Source organism: the organism of the source record quoted next, unplaced genomic scaffold (genome assembly GCF_019419815.1).
Source record: "Pyrus x bretschneideri cultivar Hongxiangsu unplaced genomic scaffold, Pyrus_bretschneideri_v1 Contig25, whole genome shotgun sequence".
Classification (NCBI taxonomy): domain Eukaryota; kingdom Viridiplantae; phylum Streptophyta; class Magnoliopsida; order Rosales; family Rosaceae; genus Pyrus; species Pyrus x bretschneideri.
In genome coordinates this window covers 2,385,973-2,406,605 of record NW_025999557.1, presented here as the reverse complement: position 1 = coordinate 2,406,605, position 20,633 = coordinate 2,385,973, and the positions used below count along the sequence as shown (strand labels likewise).

The 20,633-nt window shown below is 37.3% G+C and overlaps 1 protein-coding gene and 3 pseudogenes across 1 annotated transcript; all 4 read left to right on the top strand.

The window, feature by feature from the left end:
* The first annotated feature begins 1,608 nt into the window (after positions 1-1,608).
* LOC103934879 (eukaryotic translation initiation factor 5B) lies at positions 1,609-6,491 on the top strand. The gene is made up of 8 exons (XM_009344638.3): positions 1,609-1,793; positions 2,218-2,273; positions 2,345-2,469; positions 2,986-3,145; positions 3,926-4,353; positions 4,537-5,037; positions 5,236-5,383; positions 6,017-6,491. Exons 1-8 carry the CDS (start codon positions 1,725-1,727, stop codon positions 6,138-6,140), a joined length of 1,611 nt encoding a protein of 536 aa, XP_009342913.1. The 5' UTR covers positions 1,609-1,724; the 3' UTR covers positions 6,141-6,491.
* Positions 6,492-7,285: 794 nt separating this feature from the next.
* Positions 7,286-10,027, top strand: LOC103934875 (annotated as a pseudogene).
* A 4,383-nt stretch (positions 10,028-14,410) lies between these two features.
* On the top strand, positions 14,411-15,275 carry LOC103934876 (annotated as a pseudogene).
* Positions 15,276-15,710: 435 nt separating this feature from the next.
* LOC125478537 lies at positions 15,711-20,550 on the top strand (annotated as a pseudogene).
* The last annotated feature ends 83 nt before the right edge of the window (positions 20,551-20,633 follow it).

Below are 20,633 nucleotides of genomic sequence, written 5' to 3'. Positions count from 1 at the left end.
ATGAATTGAGTAAGAGGCCCATGGCTTAGGTGCTTAACTAACATTTACATGCGTGCTAGAAGTCTTGTGTTCGGACCATCTTCCCTCCATATTTCTAAAATTAAAGACAAGACTGAGGCAGACTTGAGCATACTTAAGTTGCTAGGGCAGTGTGCTTTACACCTGTTACTTTCTCAGGGTTTCGCATGAGAAGTAAGAGGATTAATTTTCTAATGAACCGAAGGTCCCTCTATTCTCTCTTAAATCTTTATAAAGCTCGGCAAGAAAGGGTTGGTTATGAACTCTTGAGCATCAAATTGATGTAATCCAAGAGGAAAAATGAAACTGATCACTATACTGGAGAGCAAAACATGACCATTACTTAAGATTTAAGTACCATTGACAAGACTAAAAAAACCGAAAAAATGACTACCTATAATAAGCATAGGCTAATACGGGCCGACCATGCTCTCTTGCACTCAAGTTCAAGTCCATCTCTTTGTTTTGATGAATTTGATATAATTTTTTAAAAATAAGAAAAAAAGGAATGAGTGTATGGAAAACTTTGATGACACAAAAGAAGTTTAGATGAGAAATGCTTATGGTATCACAAACCACCAAAGAAAGCCTTCTTCCCAAATGATCACGTGACTATTTGCAGGGGCACGTGCTGATGTGAGTCCCTACATATATTTCACTTGTAACAACTGAAGAAAGGGCAAAACTAGGGGTAGTATTGGAACGATTACCGTACCAAAACTCATGTATCAATTACCATACTAAATTTTTGGTATGACAAAATCTATTACCATTACTATGCCAAATTTTCGGTATACCGAATTTCGGCATGCTAAATAGTTCGGTTGACATGGTATGGTAATAGTAATTACTACTTTGGGGAAAAATTTGATTTTTTTTTTTTCAACCCAATTAAAGGCCCAAACGTGTTTTGGCCACTCCCTTTGGGTTTCTAAATTTTATTTATTTAATTATGAAAATTTTATAGATTCATTTAAGAAACAAGAAGTGAATAGATGAAAAAATTGTAGAAAGAACCCAATATCCCTAAAAAAAATAGTACAAAGATTCCTAAATTCCATTTCTACATTCTTTAAAATTGTACAAAAATTAACTTGATAGACGAAGCTAGGGAGAAATACATCCCAATTTGATGAAGGTGAAGATGAGATGGACTCCGGAGAGAGTCGCCGGAACTAAAGCAACAGAGATGAAGTTGATGGCTAAATGAATGAAAAGATGAAGAGTCACAGCACAAGAAGGCTTAGGTTTTTTTATTGGGAAGGTTGAGGTTAGAGGGTGAGATGATTGGATAAATGACTAGGAAAAAAATATAAAGTGCATATATAATGATAATAATACCTAAATATATATATATATATATAAATGAATAAATAAATGATATAATATTAATAGTAGTGGTACGGTATGGTATCACTAGTAATGATTTTGAATATTATTACAGTACCAAAAATGTATAATACGGTACAAATAACATACCATTAATAATGATACAATTTTTTTGACACAACTTTAGTATAGTACTGTTTGTCATTCAGTTAGTATTGGGCAAAAAATTCCACCTAGGCAAAACGCAGAGAATATGGCGGGAAAAGAAGCGAGCCTTGGGAGGGAAACTCATTGAAAGATCTAATCTTTCACTTTCACGCCTTTTACTGTTTTTCTAAGGGAGAATCGGCGACCCAAAATTTTTCCTTTTACAAAAAATGGCCCAAACCGAAACCCTAGGAATCATCCAAGACATCGAAACCCTTGTCTCCGATCAACTTCAAGTGGTACCAATCCCTTTCTCTCTCTCAATCTCTCGATTTTCGTTTTATTTTTCTCAATTTTACAGTTATTATATTATTTACTGTAATTTTGGCATGACCCATCAAATTTTCAGCTTTAATTTTTGTTATTTTTGTTCGATTTAGTGTTTTTGCTGCGTATTACTCTTTGATTTTGGAGCTAGCTCTTACTAGGGTTTTGGTGAATTTCTAATTGTTTCAAAAAATTAATTTTTAGGGATTTGTTATTGGGTTAGGTTCAAAAATGCAATAAGCTTCGGAACCACTTTCAATTTAGCATGGATATCGAACTGTTACTTGTGTGTTTCGTGACAAAGAAAATTCTTGATTGGAATTTGAGTTAAGATGCATTTAACTTCGTATAAGATGGTCTAAATTTAGTTACTTTCGGTACTGAATTATGTTATAGGTTTCCTACAAGTGGCTGAGTCGAAATTATTTGGTGTCTTCGAATGCTGCAAAGAGGTATAGGAACTGTCTCAAAGCTTGTGGGTTGCATTTCTTGTTTACAAGTGATTAAATGTTGTTTTGTATAGGTTACTCCAGGAGTTTGTTGAAAAGCATGAAAATGGGTTCGAAGTGGTATATGTTTTGGCTGGCTGGTTGAAGAGCGATCCTTCAAGCTACCATATAAGGCTTGTTTCTGGGCCTAAGCTTACAGGTGACATATAATTGTAGACTAGTATGTATGTTTACTTGTGCTGATATATTTTCAAGTAAAATCTAATAGGGAAGCATCCAATTATATTCCTTTTAAAAAGAACACCAAGATTTTAAATCAATCGTGTACTTCCTGGTTCTATTAGATGCAATAGAACATGTTAAAAGAGCGAGAGCAGTAGTTTGGAGCATTAGATTCCCAATAGGACATGCATACATGCATAGAATTAGACATGTTGTACATACGTGGACTTGAGTGATGGTTGACACAATTTGGAATGTAATAGATGCTGTTATTTCTTTTGAGTTTAATCATCCTTTCATGAGCTATTTAACAATGGTTTCCATTTCTTACTTTAAAATCTTTTAAGTGTGCTAGTTGAAATCAAAGATAAATGTTCATGCTTTTTCTTGGTCCGTCTCATAATCTTTTTGTCAGACATTCATATTTAGTCTCATCATTATACATCCGGTAAGTGAAATATTATGGAACGCATGTCTGTCAAATTATATGCAGAAGCAAAAGAAGAATTTGATGGCAACTGCTCAGTCGAGGTTTATAGTGTGCAAGCTTGCATCCCAAAGGATCCAGCTGCACTGTGGAATGCTGAATTTGTGCAAGCAGAGGAGCTCTTTAAGCAGGCTCTTACGGTTGAGAATTGCTTGAGAGATAACAGGTATATTTCTTTCTATCCTACTCCTATAAATAAAAGGTAGGCTTTTTAGCCAAAATGGTCCCTGAGATTTACATAAATCCTCACTTTGGTCCTTGAGATTTGAAATAGATAGAATTGGTCCCTAAATATAAAGAGTTTATGAAGTTTAGTGCGTCTAATGTATTGCAACTTTGCAAGTCTGGCAAATCTAACAGATGCTGATTTCTGCTCGGTAAGGATTACGTAATAGTTGGCCTTGTATTCATTGGAATCTTTTCCATACAGCACAAAAAGAAGAAAAGTAAATGAAAGTGATTTGTCACTGTAACCACTTAAATTTATTTGGTTGATTTTTGGTTTATGAAGAATTTCTCCTGCTAATTATCGTAGGAGTACATTAGTAGTTAAACATTGACTTGTGAAGTGTGTATTTTAATCCTAACTTAAGTTATGTAACAGAAAGCACTTAATCAATTGATTTTTTTTCTTTTTTCTGGTGGGTGATTATAAAATTTGCATTCTTAGCTCATTAGATATTTCAAAATTCAGAAAATTTTATAAGATGGTAGTTGGCTTTTATACTTTACAAATACCAAGAGTTAATTACTTAATGTTCTGGAGTTTCTGCTTTCGTGCTCATGCATGGTCAAATATATTCATCCCAGTGGTCATTGTTCCATTCATACGTATGATCTATTAGTTTTTAGTTATATAAAAGCATTTCTACTTATACACCTGCTTATGTGACATTTTAGCTTCGTTACCTTGATTTTCAATGCTCTTCTTTGTTGTCTTCTTCAGGTTTGGTGGGATTTCCAATTCCTTTGTTAAGCGTAATGTGGATGGAGCGCCATTAAGCACTGAATCTCCGCAACTTAAATCTAAAGCAGTAATAGGGCGATCAGAAATTAATTTACAGGCTACCAATGTGGTCAGAGATGTCCAGAATAAAGGACAGCAATCTAGCCCAAAAGTTGGTTTACAGGCTACCAATGTGGTAAAAGATGTCAAAACTGAAAGTAATGGAACAAGAGTTTTTGATCAGGCTAACAAACCTCCTGCAGCTAAAGAAAAAGTTCCTCCTGTGCCTATGAACAAAACGAAACTCCAGAATGAGAAAAGCTCTTCTGCTTCTGGAGGTTCATTGGCAAATTTCTGGGGCCGGGCATCTGTGAAGTCAAAGTCAGATGCTCCAGAGAAAAATAATACTTCCATTCCTGATCATACTGGTTGGTTTCTATTTATCGTTATCTTAAGCAGCTTGTAAAAATTTAATTCTACCTTCTGGAAGTGATGGATAAGTTGGGAATTTATTCTCTGAGAAGCATTTTAAATGCAAATAGGTTCTTTGTTTTTGTGCTCAAGAATGTATCTGGCTCAAATATCTCTATATATCCTTTTTCCTGTTTCAGGAGCTAGTGCAAATCCTCAAACTTGTGCTCAAGAAGCAGTAGCGGGTGTCAGCAGTGACGATGATGGTCAACAAGTCAATTTTAAGAGATCATCCAATGGCGAAGGCACTAGGAAAAGGAGGGTTGTCTTTGATTTCTCAGATGATGACGAAGATGCAGTTAATTTAGCATCACTGGAGAATCCAAAAGGGCAATCATGTCTAGATCTGAAAGAAAGCAGCAAAGTTATGGTTCCAGAGAGAACCAATTTGAATTTTGACGAGCAAGTAGAAGATAATCCCAAGGTTAAGGAAGAAATATCTGTTGATGGGGAATCTAACGAACCTTCCAGAGAAGATTCTTCAGTTGTCAGGAAAGTGATAGATGCTGGGATTATCCTTAAAGAGAAGCCTATTCCCGAACAAAATGTGAACAAAATGGATAAACCCACCAACGCTGCTTCAAGTTCACCTAAAAGAAGAAAAGTTATGAAGACGGTGATTGATGAACGAGGAAGAGAAGGTAAGCTGTGTTTTAGTTTATAAATCGTCCCATTAGCAAGATGTTGCTTGGCAAGCTGGCAGGGCTGTTCCTGTTTCTGCTTCTGCTTTAAAATTAACACCTTCCCCTTATTCAACCAAATATAATTAAGTTGGACTTGTTGGTAATTTTATCTTTGACTATGTATATTAATTTGTTCTTTTAATCAAATTTTTGTAGTGACTGAAGTAATCTGGGAGGGTGAGGAGACAGAAGCAAAGAAAGCCGACAGTGGTGTAATCAAGAAAGCCGGCAGTGATATAATCAACAAAGACGACAGTGATATAATCAAGAAATCTGATAATAAAGCTCCCAGTGCGGTTAACAAGTAAATTAATTTCTTTTTTTATTTGCTTTGGTGGTTTCTATCTTAGAGAATATCTAATTGGGTATTATAACCTACTTGATAAAGGATGCTTGTAACACAAGCAAAACAGTTCATCTTGTTTGATTTCACACACTATTCTTTTTCACATCATGCAAATTCTTGATCAGTTGGATTACGAACATGTGGAATTGTTCACACCTCAGTAAATTCTGCCAATTCCAACTCTTTTTGTAGTATGTGGGTTGAAACAAATGTTACAAATATCAATGGCTTATGTTAGAAACAGGTGATTGTATTTGAAGTTGCAAGTTTGCAACCAGGTAGCAGGCTTAAACTGCTAGAATATTGAATAATTCTGTTCCGGATATCAAATATCAGGTAGACCGTAAAATGCCAGGAAAACCTGTAGATCAGATGCTGTATATCTTAGTTTCTAATTTCGGTGCTTCACTTTTGTTCCCATATACTTGTACTAGCATTTGAATCCTTTATGTGGTTTATTTGATTGCCTAGCTTGGGCAGGAATACGGTCTTGTGTTAGTTATTTTGTGCCAATTTTTTTATCGATCTTTCTTGATGATGTTTTACCTTGTGCCTGATGACTGAACTCTAATTTTGGATATGTGAATCCAGGCTGCCTGCAGCTAAGAAGTCAGTGGGAACTCCGACAAATGCAACTGGGAAAGCAGGAAACAAGAAAGGAGTAAACAAGGATCCTAAGCAAGGAAATATTCTTTCATTCTTCAAGAAGGTCTAGAGGCCTTTTTAAAAGCTCAAGTACCCTGCAGGAGTGTTTGACTATGTGGTCCCTTTGGGTAATATAGGTTTTCGAGTTGGCTAGATCTCACCTTTCTTTGCGGTCTAGGGGGACGGGATTGGGGTGGGGGTGCATTGCTCTCGCATCTTGTTCTATTTTTAAAGCCGACGGAAGGGAGGGTGCTTGTTTTCCTTCACTGCTGCTAATTTTAGGCTCGGATGTGTATATTATCTTCTCTCAGACTTGCACTTGATCCAGCATATTAAATGTACTGTCACAATTTATTTTTGTAGTAGCAGAGTGCAGACGCTGGGCCATTTTGATCGGATAACCTGATTAAACTACTTTGAATTCGAATGTGCATGTCTTCGTATCCTACCTTTGCATCACGTATTTAGGGACCGGATGAATTCTCCGTTGTGGTCACTAGCCATTCAAGTCTACCATTTTGGTCGAATACGACCACCATTTGAAAGATTTTGAAAATATCTGTTGCAGTAAAATCTGATCTTGCACACTATAAAGTTCCTTGGCAGCAAGATTTCCGGTTTAAAGATCCCAACCCTCTCTTCCTCGAGCCGAATTACGTTACATGGTTAAAAAAATTTCACTTTTCTAATGAGAGTAATATTTACAAAAGCATATGTCTGGCCTGAGTGCTGCAGTCTTCCCCTAAGCCTCGTCAGAGGCGATTGTTTGAAACTTTTCAACGAAAAGAACTTGTTCATATCCAAACTTTGTGGTTTCGCCGGTATGTTCTCTTGTGCTTGTAGTTCTTGTACTAGTAGCGATGATCAAATTTATTTTGCTTGTGTGACTGCACATTTTATTGATTCTGCTTGGAAGTTGCAGAAGAGAATTATCGCTTTTGTATACTCGAGTATGATCATAACGCTTATCGTAAGCTCGAGTATGGCACTCTATCAAATTGTTCTTGTGCTTGGAAGTTGCAGAAGAGTCATTGGAGTTCTACTTTGCTCATGTTACAATCATGTGTGAATTACAATGCTGCAATCACCGATTATTATAACGGTAAGCATGATGCTGATCTTTTATGCAAAGTGGATTGGGAGCTTAGTTTTGTGTTCATGGAGTTTTTGAGTGTTTTTTATGAAGTTGCAATCTCATTGGGTTCAAAGGTTTATTCTCCCAGTTCTTGTATGGCTTTCTATCATTTGTTAGGCATTAGCTTTACATTTTCCAAACACAAATCTCATTCGGGGTTCAAAGCGATTTATGACATTATGGAATCGAAATTCAGAAGCTATTACGAGTTCATGTTGCCTAGTTTCTGTTTAGCTAAAGCAAGAGTCCCCACGATGAAACTATGCGGCGTAGAGCACATGGTGAATGACATTTCCGAATGTTTAAGCGCGCCATTGAAATTCGATGTAAAAGCACTTGGCACTGTTGCATAACCAGGATTATGAATCCAAATTTGCAGAGGTTACAGAAGTTACAGAACCTTGTAGTACTTATAACAGTATGAGAAGAAGAGTCGATGTTCAAACTAGCTGGAGAGAATATATGAGGCAAAGCACTTGAAATTCGATGTAAAAGCACTTGACACTGTGCCAAACTTTACACATATCTCATCATTTATATAGCAACACGTTATGTACCACCCTGTATGACTGTCACACAGAAAAATCTCTCCAATCCAATAACAAAAATGTGGCAAAGCCCAAATACAGGATGAAAAAGGGAGTGTGGGAAGCCTGGATAGAAGCTTCACACTTAACACTCGACAGTCGCAGCAGAACAGACACGGTCAAAACGTAGTTCCTCAGTTCTTCGCGCCGTTTCCCAGTAACCAATCACAGCGTTTCAGGTACTTTGCTTCATCTACTTCCTTACCTTCTGTTTGGTTACCAAGAAAACTTCGAAATTGATAGTACAAAATTCAAGCCTTGCCCTTTTGCATTGTTTATTTGTGAATTGTTAAGATTACTTTATCTTTCTTTTCAGCTGCTAATTTCTAGATTGAATTGAATTGGTCTCCGCAAAAAATGTTCCCTTTACTGGGTTTTTTGTTTTAATTTCTCTAGACAAGTAGAATTTCATATGTCAATATTATATATGAACAGTTTAAGGTTTGTAAAAGTAATTGGAAGGAAGCGTAAATTAAGAGTTTTTAGTTTCAGTATTTACAATTTTTTTATCAAAATTCTGAACAGATGTAAAAATGGGTTCGAATTCGGAGACTCGAAGACTAAAAGAGAATTCAAAGTCTCGGGCAGGAGGTGGAGATAGGATTAGTCGATTGCCAGATGCAGTTCATTGTCACATACTTTCCTTAATTCCAACAAAGTATGCTGTGAGGAGCAGCATTGTGTCCAACAGATGGAAGAACATATGGGCTTCTGTTCCTAATCTGGACTTCGAAGATAGATCAAACACTCGTGATGGTTTTATATTGATGGTTGTATCGCGAGAGAAATCAACAGATTTCTTTTCCGCGAGAGAAATCTGTTCATAATGTCGTTGAACTTGACCTTCTAGTTGAAACGGATTCTGGTGATGATTTTATATTTGAGTTTCCTCAATGCATTTTTAGTTGTAAAACACTCGTGGCTTTGAAGGTGTATTCAAATTGTATTAGCTACAGTCCTCCTACATCAGGGTGCGTTCTAAATCTCAAGACCCTCTATGTCGGACTCGGAGCTGAATATCCCGATAGGTGGAAAAGATTTTTTCTTGCTGCCCTGTACTTGGAAGATTTAACTATAATGGGACTTCTTGGTGAATATGAGGTTTTGAACTACAAGATCTCTGCGCCTGCATTAAACACATTAAGGTTGAACTACCTGTATATGTTGGAGATCATGATCAGAACCACAGTATTTTTATTAATTGTCCGAAGCTTGAAAACTTGTTATCAGGCAGGTATTTTGTCGAGTTATATATTTGTGAACGTCAAATCCCTTGTTAAAGCCAGTTTTACTCTCTTTTTCCATAGTGCGGAGAATCTACAACCCAATTTCGATAACCGTGCAATACGAGCCTGACAGGAATTTCTAATGTTCAGTGTCTTTCTCTATCAGCTCATCATTTTTTGAAGGTAAATATTCTTTAACCTATTTCTTTTATACTATGTTTGGTAGAGAGGATCATACAGTTGAGCCCACTTACAGGGATAAGGCTTGGTTGTTGTTGTTTTGGTGTTTGGCATAGGAAGGAAGAAGGAAACAGTATGTTCTGCATAAGTAAATATTTAATTTATGCATGTGTTTTTGTTTTATCGATATATTATCTTTCATGAAGGGTCATTGTCTACCGGCATTTGATAATTTAAGAGAACTGAAGCTGGTTCTTCACGATTGCTATCACTGGGATTCGCTAACAGAGTTGCTCAAGAGATCACCTATTTTGGAATATCTTGTTGTAGAATATGAAGAAGTAAGATGCATTTCAGTATTTTCGCTCTTGCTAAGTCATTCCAACGTGCAGCTCTTTACTATACTCATTTCATTCCCATTTTTTCAGGATAAGGAATGTGTTAACAATTATGATGAGCATGAGTACTTAAAACATGTCTTATACTCACAGCATTGATGGAATACACCAGAGTCTGTGCCTATTTGTTTGATATCACACCTCAAGATTATCGCTATAAGGGGATTCAAGGGATACCTGCATGAGAAGAAAGTGGCAAAGTATCTGTTAGAGAATGGTAAAGTTTTGAATAAGATGACTGTTTATACAAAGAGTTAACACAGAAAAGGGGTTCTACAACTTGCCAAGTTGAATTGGTCTAAAATGTAAGTTTTAATTTGGAAGTCCAGTGTTGTGTTTTGGATGGATTCTGTTACCTGAGTTCTTGATGAGACCAGCACCTTTGTTAATCTTGAGACTGATCAATTTGAAGATGTTTGTTTCGACTTGAATATGTTTCCTTCCAATTCTTTAACTAATGGTGGCATTAACATATTTGAAGATATGTGCTTAGCGTACTCGTACCATGGTTAGCCTGTTGACACGTTAATTTCCAATGGATGCTGTTAGTCTTAATGGATCAATTTGCAGATGTTTGTTTTGGACTGCATTCATTTTAAACTAGCCGTTGCTTTTCAAAAAACTTTCCTCCCCAATAGCTGTACATAACGACCAGTTGAACTTATCTAAAATGCTAAGCTTTTATGAGGTTTTTATTCTGTTAAGTCCAATGTTGTGTTTTGGATGGCTTCTGTTACCTGAGTTCTTGATGAGTCGAACACCTTTGTTAATCTTGAGATGGATAAATTTGCAGATGTTTGTTTCGAGTTGAATACGTTTCCTTCCTATTGTTTAACTGATTATGGCATTAACATACATGAAGCTATGTGCTTATCGTACTCGTACACTGGTTTTTAGTTGATACATCAATTTGCAATTTATTCTCTTAGTCTTACATGTAATGATGCTACCGTTGACATGTTTAGGCCATACGATTAATTTAATTGCGCAACAAGGCTTGATATTGTTGAAAGCTCATATAGAAAAAACAAGGAGGGCTGTTTTTAACCTCCTTGCCTCCTCTCCTGCTTTGTGCGAATCTCGTGGTATGAAAGTGAAATGTAGAAAGTTTAAGCCTGATATGGAGACTCATTGGAACTATACTTTGCTCATGTTACAAACTTACAATCCTGTGTGAATTATTCTGCAATCACTGATTTTTATAACGGAAAGCATGATAGCGATCTTTTATGTGAAACAAATTGTGAGCTTAGTTTTTGTTCATGGAGTTTTTGAGTGGTTTTTATGAAGTTGCAATCCCATATAGTTCAAAGGTTTATTCTCGAACTTCTTGTACGGGGCTCTATCACTTGTTCTGCGTTAGTTTTACATTTTCCGAATACAAAGCTCATTTGGGATTCAGAGCGATTTATGACATAATGGAATTGGAATTCAGAAGGTATTGCGAGTTCATGTTGACTAGTTTCTGTTTAGCTAAAGCAATGGACTATCATAAAACACATTGTGAATGACAGTTTGGAATATTTAAGCGTGCGACTGAAATTTGATGCAAAAGCTCTTGACCCTTTGTTGGATGTATAACCTTTATAAGGTTTATGAACCCAAGTTTGCAGAGGTTACAGAACCCAGTGGTACTTCAGTCGTAGGAAAAGACGAATCAATGTTCATGCTAGCTGGAGAGAATGTTTGAGGCAAGAAGATATAAAGCACTACCGACCAACCGAGCTGCTCAATAACATGACAACCTCAATGTTCTAGCTTGGTGGAAATCGCATGAAGGGACGTTTCCTGTGCTTTCTATTATGGCACGCAATCTACGAACTCCTTCGGTGTCTGCAACAGCAGCAGAGTCTGTTCTCAGTAGTGCAGGCAAGCAGGTCTTGAAGGATTGGGGATGCAAAACATGGATCCGAAAATGGAAGGATGACATGGTTGAGAACTTTGCAGATTATGATCAAAGCGATAGTGATGAATGATCAATGATGACATGGTTTAGTTCCCCTTTTAATTGTGGTTTGAAACAACTCCATTTTGAAGCCCAAAGGTATGGAAGCCTGGAAGCTTCAAACTTCACGGTCGCAGACAGAGCAGAAGCATCCAATATCCATGGTTGAAAGCACTACCGACACTAACCAAACAGCTTTGCAAGTCCAAAGTTTCTCAGTTCTTCCCGCTGTTTCCCAGTAAGCAATTACAGCGTTTCAGGTACTTTGCTTCACCCTTATTATAAATTCCATATCATGTGTTTGGTTACCCAGAAAATGATAAAAATGATGAACAGAAGATTAAGGTCTTGCCCTTTTCGTTTATTTCTGAATTTTTTTTTTATTGAATTAAGTGTGTTTCCAGAAAATGCATGGTAATCGGGGGTTGGGCTCATTTCGCGGTGGATGGTTACCGGAATTTGCAGATCTGAGAGGAACGGGGGGACGGAAAATGGGGGAACACAGAGATGAGGGACGGCGTTCCATAAACTCGGTTCAAATTCATTAAACCAGAAATCCGAAATCCGAAGAAACCCGAAATCCAAAATCCGAAATCCGAAACCGAAACCGAAATCCGAAATCCGAAATCCGAAATCACCCACCCGAAATCTAAAACCCTAAACCCTAAACCCTAAACCCTAACCCTAAACCCTAAACCCTGAAACCCTAAACCCTAAACCCTAAACCCTAAACCCTAAACCTAAACCCTAAAACCCTAAGCCCTAAACCCTAAACCCTAAACCCTAAACCCTAAAACCTAAACCCTAAAACCCTAAAACCCTAAAACCCTAAACCCTAAGCCTAAACCAACCCAAACCCAACCTCTCTGCAATTGCATTTCTTCACGACAGAACCCAGACAGACATTCAAATTTGGGTTTTCTTTTCGACCCGTTTCTACGTACGACCCTTCGTTGTCAATCTAATCTCGACATCCAATTTAATCCAACGGTAACCAGCAAGTGAATGAACCGAGACAGAGAAAGAAACCACTCTGCAATTGCATTTCTTCACGACAGAACCCGGACAGACATCCGAATTTGACACAACCTCTGCTTCACAGGCTTCTCCTAAATCCTAAGCTGTCAATCTTCTTAATGTCGCTCTTTCCCCTCAGGTCAGTGATCATTCTTTCTTCAATTCTCGTTTACCTATTTGCAAATTTTTACTTTTTACCGGAGAAAATAAGTCTGTTTGATGAACGCTTACAAATTCATCTGACTTTGAGCAGCATATCCAGACTTTTGAGGAATAAGCTTGCCCCTGATATCTTACTTAATCCGGGTTCTGGATAACAATGATGATTTGAGCAAGTGCTCAAATGGGCTTCCCTGCTTGTGAATTTGAAAGCAAGTAGCTTTCAATGGTGTGTTGGCTTCTATTGTCAATGAAAAGGGAGCTTTTCGAGATGTTTTGTTTGTGTAGAAAGAGATTGTGACGGCCGGAATCTTGCCAATTCTTGTTGATGCTTTGAATGTTTTGTTGGAGGCATTGTTTAAGGCCGGCCGCGTTGAGTCTGCTCTGGATGAGTATAGGAGGATGAAGAATAAAGGGTGTATTCCTGTAGCAGAACCTTTGAGATTCTCGTAAAATCCCTTATTGCAAAAGACCGATTGAAGAAGACTGTTATTGTGTGGATTCTGGAATGGAATGCTTGATCTTGGTTGCTAGCCTGATTTGAGTTTTTATTCCTGCACAGTACCATTGTTCTGTCTGGAAAATAGATCGGAGGTGGGGAATTAGATTGTTCGAAATGATGAGAGCTCCATATTGCGGAGAATCTACAACCCAACTTCTTTAACCATGTGACTGCGCTTCTTGAGCATCTTTTGACGGTAAATCGCTTTAACCTATTTCTTTTACACTGTGTTTGGTAGAGAGGACTATATAGGAAGGAAAGAAGGAAACAGTATGTTATGCATAAGTAAATGTTTAATTTATGCATGTGTTTATGTTTGATCAATATTTTATCTTCATGAAGGTTCATTGTCTTCCTGCATTTGACTATTTGAGCAAATTGAAGCTCATTATTAATGACTGCTATTACTGGGATTTGCTAACAGAGTTGCTCAAGAGATCACCTCGTCTGGAATTTTTTCTCGTTGAACATGATGATGTAAGTTGTATTTCCCCTCATGTAAGTCAAACCATTGTGCACCTCTTTACTGTTTTCATTTCATTCACACTTTTCAGGATTCAGATTGTGTTGCCGATTATGATGAGCATGAGTACTTACAAGATGTCTTATACTCAGATCAGTGATGGAGTACACCGGAGTCTGTGCCTCCTTGTTTGATATCCGAATGAGCAGAAAGTTGCAAAGTACCTGTTACAGAGTGGTAAAATTTTGAAAAAGGTTACTATTCATGATGAGGTATTCAGAGATTTGATGCTGCAAAAGGATTCTAGGAAATGCCAAGTTAAATTATGTAAGTCCAGTCTTTATTCTGTAAGAGAGTAGAAAAGTTTTAGCTTCTTTGACGTTTTTATTCTGTAAGTCCAGTGTTTTCTTTTAGATGGATTCTGTTAACAAGTTAAATTTGATTCTGCAAAATGATTATAGGAATTAAATACAGTCTGTTTGGTAACCCAGAAAATATTCATTTATGATTGATAGAAAGTTTCCGTTGTTTATTTGTGATGATTAGCAGCTACTTCTAGATTAATTTTGTGGGTCTGTTTTGTTTTCATCGAAAAGCTTTTCTCTAAAGAAGAATTTCACATGTCAACATATTTGAACAGTCTGAAGTTTATAAATTAATTGAATGGAGCATAAATTTAGAGTTTCTAGTTTCTAGTTTTAATTTAATTTAATTTAATTTTTTAACATTTTGATGCAAGAGTTGAAGATAGGATTAGTGGATTAGCAGATGTCGGAGCATCAAGCAAGAGTGAAGATAGAATTAGCGGATTAACAGATGCAATTCTTTGTCACATTCTTTCCTTCATTCCAACAAAGTTTGCTGTGAGAGGCAGCATTCTGTCTACTAGATGGAATAACGTATGGGCTTTTGTTCCCACTTTGGACTTGAAATTCAAACGCATGTCTGTTACGTGGAAGAATGAATATCTTTCTGACCATGTTTGTTGTTTGAACTCTGTCAATTGGGTACTTGCCTCTCGTTACACATCAGATATTAAAACTTCCGAGTCCATTGTTGCTCGCTTGTGGAGGATTTCTCTCAGATTGATGGTTGGATCCGCACTGCCATTAGGCAGAATGTTGTTGAACTTGATCTTCATGTTAAAGCATTTATACTGATGATGAAGTTTTCCGACTTTGGAGTTGCCTAAATGTGTTTTCAGGTGCAAAACACTGGTGCTTTGAAGGTTAGTCAGATTGTATTACCTATATTCCTCCTGCACCAGGCTGTTTCCCAAAACTCAAGTTCCTTGATGTCAAAGTTGAATGTCCTGAAGGCAACTCAATGGAAAACCTTTATTCATGCTGCCCTGTACTTGAAGATTTATCTATAAATGCGACTACTGCAGTTGATATGGTTCCAAAATTTAAAGTCTCTTCACCTGAACTGAAGACGTTAAAAATGTCCTTCTTTCTTAATGTGTTTGTTGTTGAAAAAGATATTAAGTACAGTATTTCTAAAATGCCCCAAAGCTTGACAGCCTTGACATTTGACAGGAATATTTGTCGAATTATATTCATTCAAGAATGTAACATCCCTGGCTAGATCTCACCTTTCTTTGCGGTCTGGGGGGGCTAACGGGATTGGGATGGGGGTGCATTGCTCTCGCATCTTGTTCAATTTTTAAAGCCAACGGAAGGGAGGGTGCTTGTTTTCCTTCACTGCTGCTAATTTTGCGCTCGGATGTGTATATTATCTTCTCTCAGACTTACACTTGATCCAGCATATTAAATGTCTGTCACAATTTATTTTTGTAGTAGCAGAGTGCAGACGCTGGGCCATTTTGATCGGATGACCTGATTAAACTACTTTGAATTCGAAATGTGCATGTCTTCATATCCTACCTTTGCATCACGTATTTAGGGACCGGACGAATTCTGCGTTGTGGTCACTAGCCATTCAAGTCTACCATTTTGGTCGAATACGACCACCACTTGAAAGATTTCGAAAATATCTGTTGCAGTAAAATCTGATCTTGCACACTATAAAGTTCCTTGGCAGAAAGATTTCCGGTTTAAAGATCCCAACCCTCTTCCTTGAGCCTAATTACGTTACATGGTTAAAAAAATTTCACTTTTCTAATCAGAGAGTAATATTTACAAAAGCATATGTCTGGCCTGAGTGCTGCAGTCTTCCCCTAAGCCTCGTCAGAGGCGATTGTTTGAAACTTTTCAACGAAAAGAACTTGTTGATATCCAAACTTCGTGGTTTCGCCGGTATGTTCTCTTGTGCTTGTAGTTTTTGTACTAGTAGCGATGATCAAATTGATTTTGTTCGTGTGACTGCACATTTTATTGATTCTGCTTGGAAGTTGCAGAAGAGAATTATCGCTTTTGTATGCTCGAGTATGATCAGAACGCTTATCTTAAGCTCGAGTATGGCACTCTATCAAATTGTTCTTGTGCTTGGAAGTTGCAGAAGACTCATTGGAGGTCTACTTTGCTCATGTTCCAATCATGTGTGAATTACAATGCTGCAATCACCGATTATTATAACGGTAAGCGTGATGCTGATCTTTTATGCAAAGCATCTCAGTGGGTTCAAAGGTTTATTCTCCCAGTTCTTGTATGGCACTCTATCATTTGTTAGGCATTAGCTTTACATTTTCCGAACACAAATCTCATTCGGGGTTCAAAGCGATTTATGACATTATGGAATCGAAATTCAGAAGCTATTACGAGTTCATGTTGCCTAGTTTCTGTTTAGCTAAAGCAAGGGTCCCCACGATGAAACTATGCGGTGTAGAGCACATGGTGAATGACATTTCCGAATTTTTAAGCGCGCCATTGAAATTCGATGTAAAAGCACTTGACACTGTTGCAGAACCAGGATTATGAATCCAAAGTTGCAGAGGTTACAGAAGTTACAGAACCTTGTACTACTTATAACAGTATGAGAAGAGTCGATGTTCAAACTAGCTGGAGAGAATATATGAGGCAAAGCATTTGAAATTCGATGTAAAAGCACTTGACACTGTGCCAAACTTTACACATATCTCATCATTTATATAGCAACACGGGATGTACCATCCTGTGCGACCGTCACACAGAAAAATCTCTCCAATCCAATAACAAAAATGTGGCAAAGCCCAAATAAAGGATGAAAAAGGGAGTGTGGGAAGCCTGGATAGAAGCTTCACACTTAACACTCGACAGTCGCAGCAGAACAGACACGGTCAAAACGTAGTTCCTCAGTTCTTCCGCCGTTTCCCAGTAACCAATCACAGCGTTTCAGGTACTTTGCTTCATCTACTTCCTTACCTTCTGTTTGGTTACCAAGAAAACTTCCAAATTGATAGTATAAAATTCAAGCCTTGCCCTTTTGCATTGTTGATTTGTGAATTGTTAAGATTACTTAATCTTTCTTTTCAGCTGCTAATTTCTAGATTGAATTGAATTGGTTTGCGCAAAAAATGTTCCATTTACTGGGTTTTTGGTTTTAATTTCTCTAGACAAGTCAATATTGTATATGAACAGTTTAAGGTTTGTAAAAGTAATTGGAAGGAAGCGTAAATTAAGAGTTTTTAGTTTCAATATTTACAATTTTTTTATCAAAATGCTAAACAGATATAAAAATGGGTTCGAATTCGGAGACTCGAAGACTAAAAGAGAATTCAAAGCCTCGAGCAGGAGGTGAAGATAGGATTAGTCGATTGCGAGATGCAGTTCATTGTCACATACTTTCCTTAATTCCAACAAAGTATGCTGTGAGGAGCAGCATTGTGTCCAACAGATGGAAGAACATATGGGCTTCTGTTCCTAATCTGGACTTCGAAGATAGATCAAACACTCGTGATGGTTTTATATTGATGGTTGTATCGCGAGAGAAATCAACAGATTTCTTTTCCGCGAGAGAAATCTGTTCATAATGTCGTTGAACTTGACCTTCTAGTTGAAACGGATTCTAGTGATGATTTTATATTTGAGTTTCCTCAATGCATTTTTAGTTGTAAAACACTCGTGGCTTTGAAGGTGTATTCGAATTGTATTAGCTACAGTTCTCCTACATCAGGGTGCGTTCTAAATCTCAAGACCCTCTATGTCGGAGCTGAATATCCCGATAGTGACTAGGTGGAAAAGATTTTTTCTTGCTGCCTTGTACTTGAAGATTTAACTATAATGGGACTTCTTGGTGAATATGAGGTTTTGAATTACAAGATCTCTGCGCCTGAATTAAACACATTAAGGTTGAACTTACCTGTATATGTTGGAGATCATGATCAGAACCACAGTATTTTTATTAATTGTCCGAAGCTTGAAAACCTTGATATCAGGCAGGATATTTTGTCGAGTTATATATTTGTGAACGTCAAATCCCTTGTTAAAGCCAGTTTTACTCTCTTTTTCCATAGTGCGGAGAATCTACAACCCAATTTCGATAACCGTGCAATTACGTGCCTGACAGGAATTTCTAATGTTCACTGTCTTTCTCTATCAGCTCATCATTTTTTGAAGGTAAATATTCTTTAACCTATTTCTTTTATACTATGGTTGGTAGAGAGGATTCATACAGTCAACCCCACTTACAGGGATAAGGCTTGGTTGTTGTTGTTTTGGTGTTTGGTATAGGAAGGTAGAAGGAAACAGTGTGTTCTGCATAAGTAAATATTTAATTTATGCATGAGTTTTTGTTTTATCGATATATTATCTTTCATGAAGGGTCATTGTCTACCGGCATTTGATAATTTAAGAGAACTGAAGCTGGTTCTTCACCATTGCTATCACTGGGATTCGCTAACAGAGTTGCTCAAGAGATCACCTATTTTGGAATATCTTGTTGTAGAATATGAAGAAGTAAGATGTATTTCAGTATTTTCGCTCTTGCTAAGTCATTCCAACATGCAGCTCTTTACCATACTCATTTCATTCACATTTTTTTCAGGATAAGGAATGTGTTGACGATTATGATGGGCATGAGTACTTAAAACATGTCTTATACTCAGAGCATCGATCGAGTACACGAGAGTCTGTGCCTATTTGTTTGATATCACACCTCAAGACTATTGCTATAAGGGGATTCAAGGGATACCCGCATGAGAAGAAAGTGGCAAATTATCTGTTAGAGAAAGGTAAAGTTTTGAATAAGATGACTATTTATACAAAGAGTTAACACAGAAAAGGGGTTCTACAACTTGCCAAGTTGAATTGGTCTAAAATGTAAGTTTTAATTCTTACAAATTTTTTATTTTGTAAGTCCAGTGTTGTGTTTTGGATGGATTCTGTTACCTGAGTTCTTGATGAGACCAGCACCTTTGTTAATCTTGAGACTGATCAATTTGCAGATGTTTGTTTCGACTTGAATATGTTTCCTTCCAATTCTTTAACTAATGGTGGCATTAACATATTTGAAGATATGTGCTTAGCGTACTCGTACCATGGTTAGCCTGTTGACACGTTAATTTCCAATGGATTCTGTTAGTCTTAATGGATCAATTTGCAGATGTTTGTTTTGGACTGCATTCATTTTACAACGGAAAGCATGCGACTTAATGAATCTTGTGGTATGAAAGTGAAATGTAGAAAGTTTAAGCCTGATATGGAGACTCATTGGAACTATACTTTGCTCATGTTACAAACTTACAATCCTGTGTGAATTATTCTGCAATCACTGATTTTTATAACGGAAGGCATGATAGCGATCTTTTATGTGAAACAAATTGTGAGCTTAGTTTTTGTTCATGGAGTTTTTGAGTGGTTTTTATGAAGTTGCAACCCCATATAGTTCAAAGGTTTATTCTCGAACTTCTTGTACGGGGCTCTATCACTTGTTCTGCGTTAGTTGTACATTTTCCGAATACAAAGCTCATTTGGGATTCAGAGCGATTTATGACATAATGGAATTGGAATTCAGAAGGTATTGCGAGTTCATGTTGACTAGTTTCTGTTTAGCTAAAGCAATGGACTATCATAAAACACATTGTGAATGACAGTTTGGAATATTTAAGCGTGCGACTGAAATTTGATGCAAAAGCTCTTGACCATTTGTTGTATGTATAACCTTTATAAGGTTTATGAACCCAAGTTTGCAGAGGTTACAGAACCCAGTGGTACTTCAGTCGTAGGAAAAGACGATTCAATGTTCATGCTAGCTGGAGAGAATGTTTGAGGCAAGAAGATATAAAGCACTACCGACCAACCGAGCTGCTCAATAACATGACAACCTCAATGTTCTAGCTTGGTGGAAATCGCATGAAGGGACGTTGCCTGTGCTTTCTGTTATGGCACGCAATCTACGAACTCCTTCGGTGTCTGCAACAGCAGCAGAGTCTGTTCTCAGTAGTGCAGGGAAGCAGGTCTTGAAGGATTGGGGATGCAAAACATGGATCCGAAAATGGAAGGATGACATGGTTGAGAACTTTGCAGATTCTGATCAAAGCGATAGTGATGAAAGATCAATGATGACATGGTTTAGTTCCCCTTTTAATTGTGGTTTGAAACAACTCCATTTTGAAGCCCAAAGGTATGGAAGCCTGGAAGCTTCAAACTTCACGGTCGCAGGCAGAGCAGAAGCATCCAATATCCATGGTTGAAAGCATTAATAACTGATATAACAGAAATATAGTTAGAGGGGTATTATTGTAATTGGAATATATGGCTATATAAGGGATTGTATAGCTAGTATTTCATTAAGTTCATTTTGTATACTTTTCATCCATTCAATCAATACAATCTTTCTAGTTTTCTCTCTATCATCTTTCTTTCCTCTTGTACCAACTTTATATTTTGCAATGTAGTTAACATGGTATCAGAGCCACCAAGGCTCACGCCATGATCTTGGTGGTCGATTCCTCTTCTATCTGTCTTCATTACTTTCTTTCGTTTCCGCGTATTTCCTTATTCGTAATACAAGTGCCCTTTCTTCCTTTCTTTCTATGTTAACTTCTCTGGAACCTCAAATCGGTCTTGAAGT

Coding starts and splice junctions, on each gene's coding strand:
- LOC103934879 (XM_009344638.3), top strand. CDS start 1,725: ATGGCCCAAACCGAAACCCTAGGAATCATCCAAGACATCGAAACCCTT. Junction 3,146..3,925: donor AATTGCTTGAGAGATAACAG/GTATATTTCTTT, acceptor TGTCTTCTTCAG/GTTTGGTGGGATTTCCAATT. Junction 5,038..5,235: donor TGATGAACGAGGAAGAGAAG/GTAAGCTGTGTT, acceptor AAATTTTTGTAG/TGACTGAAGTAATCTGGGAG.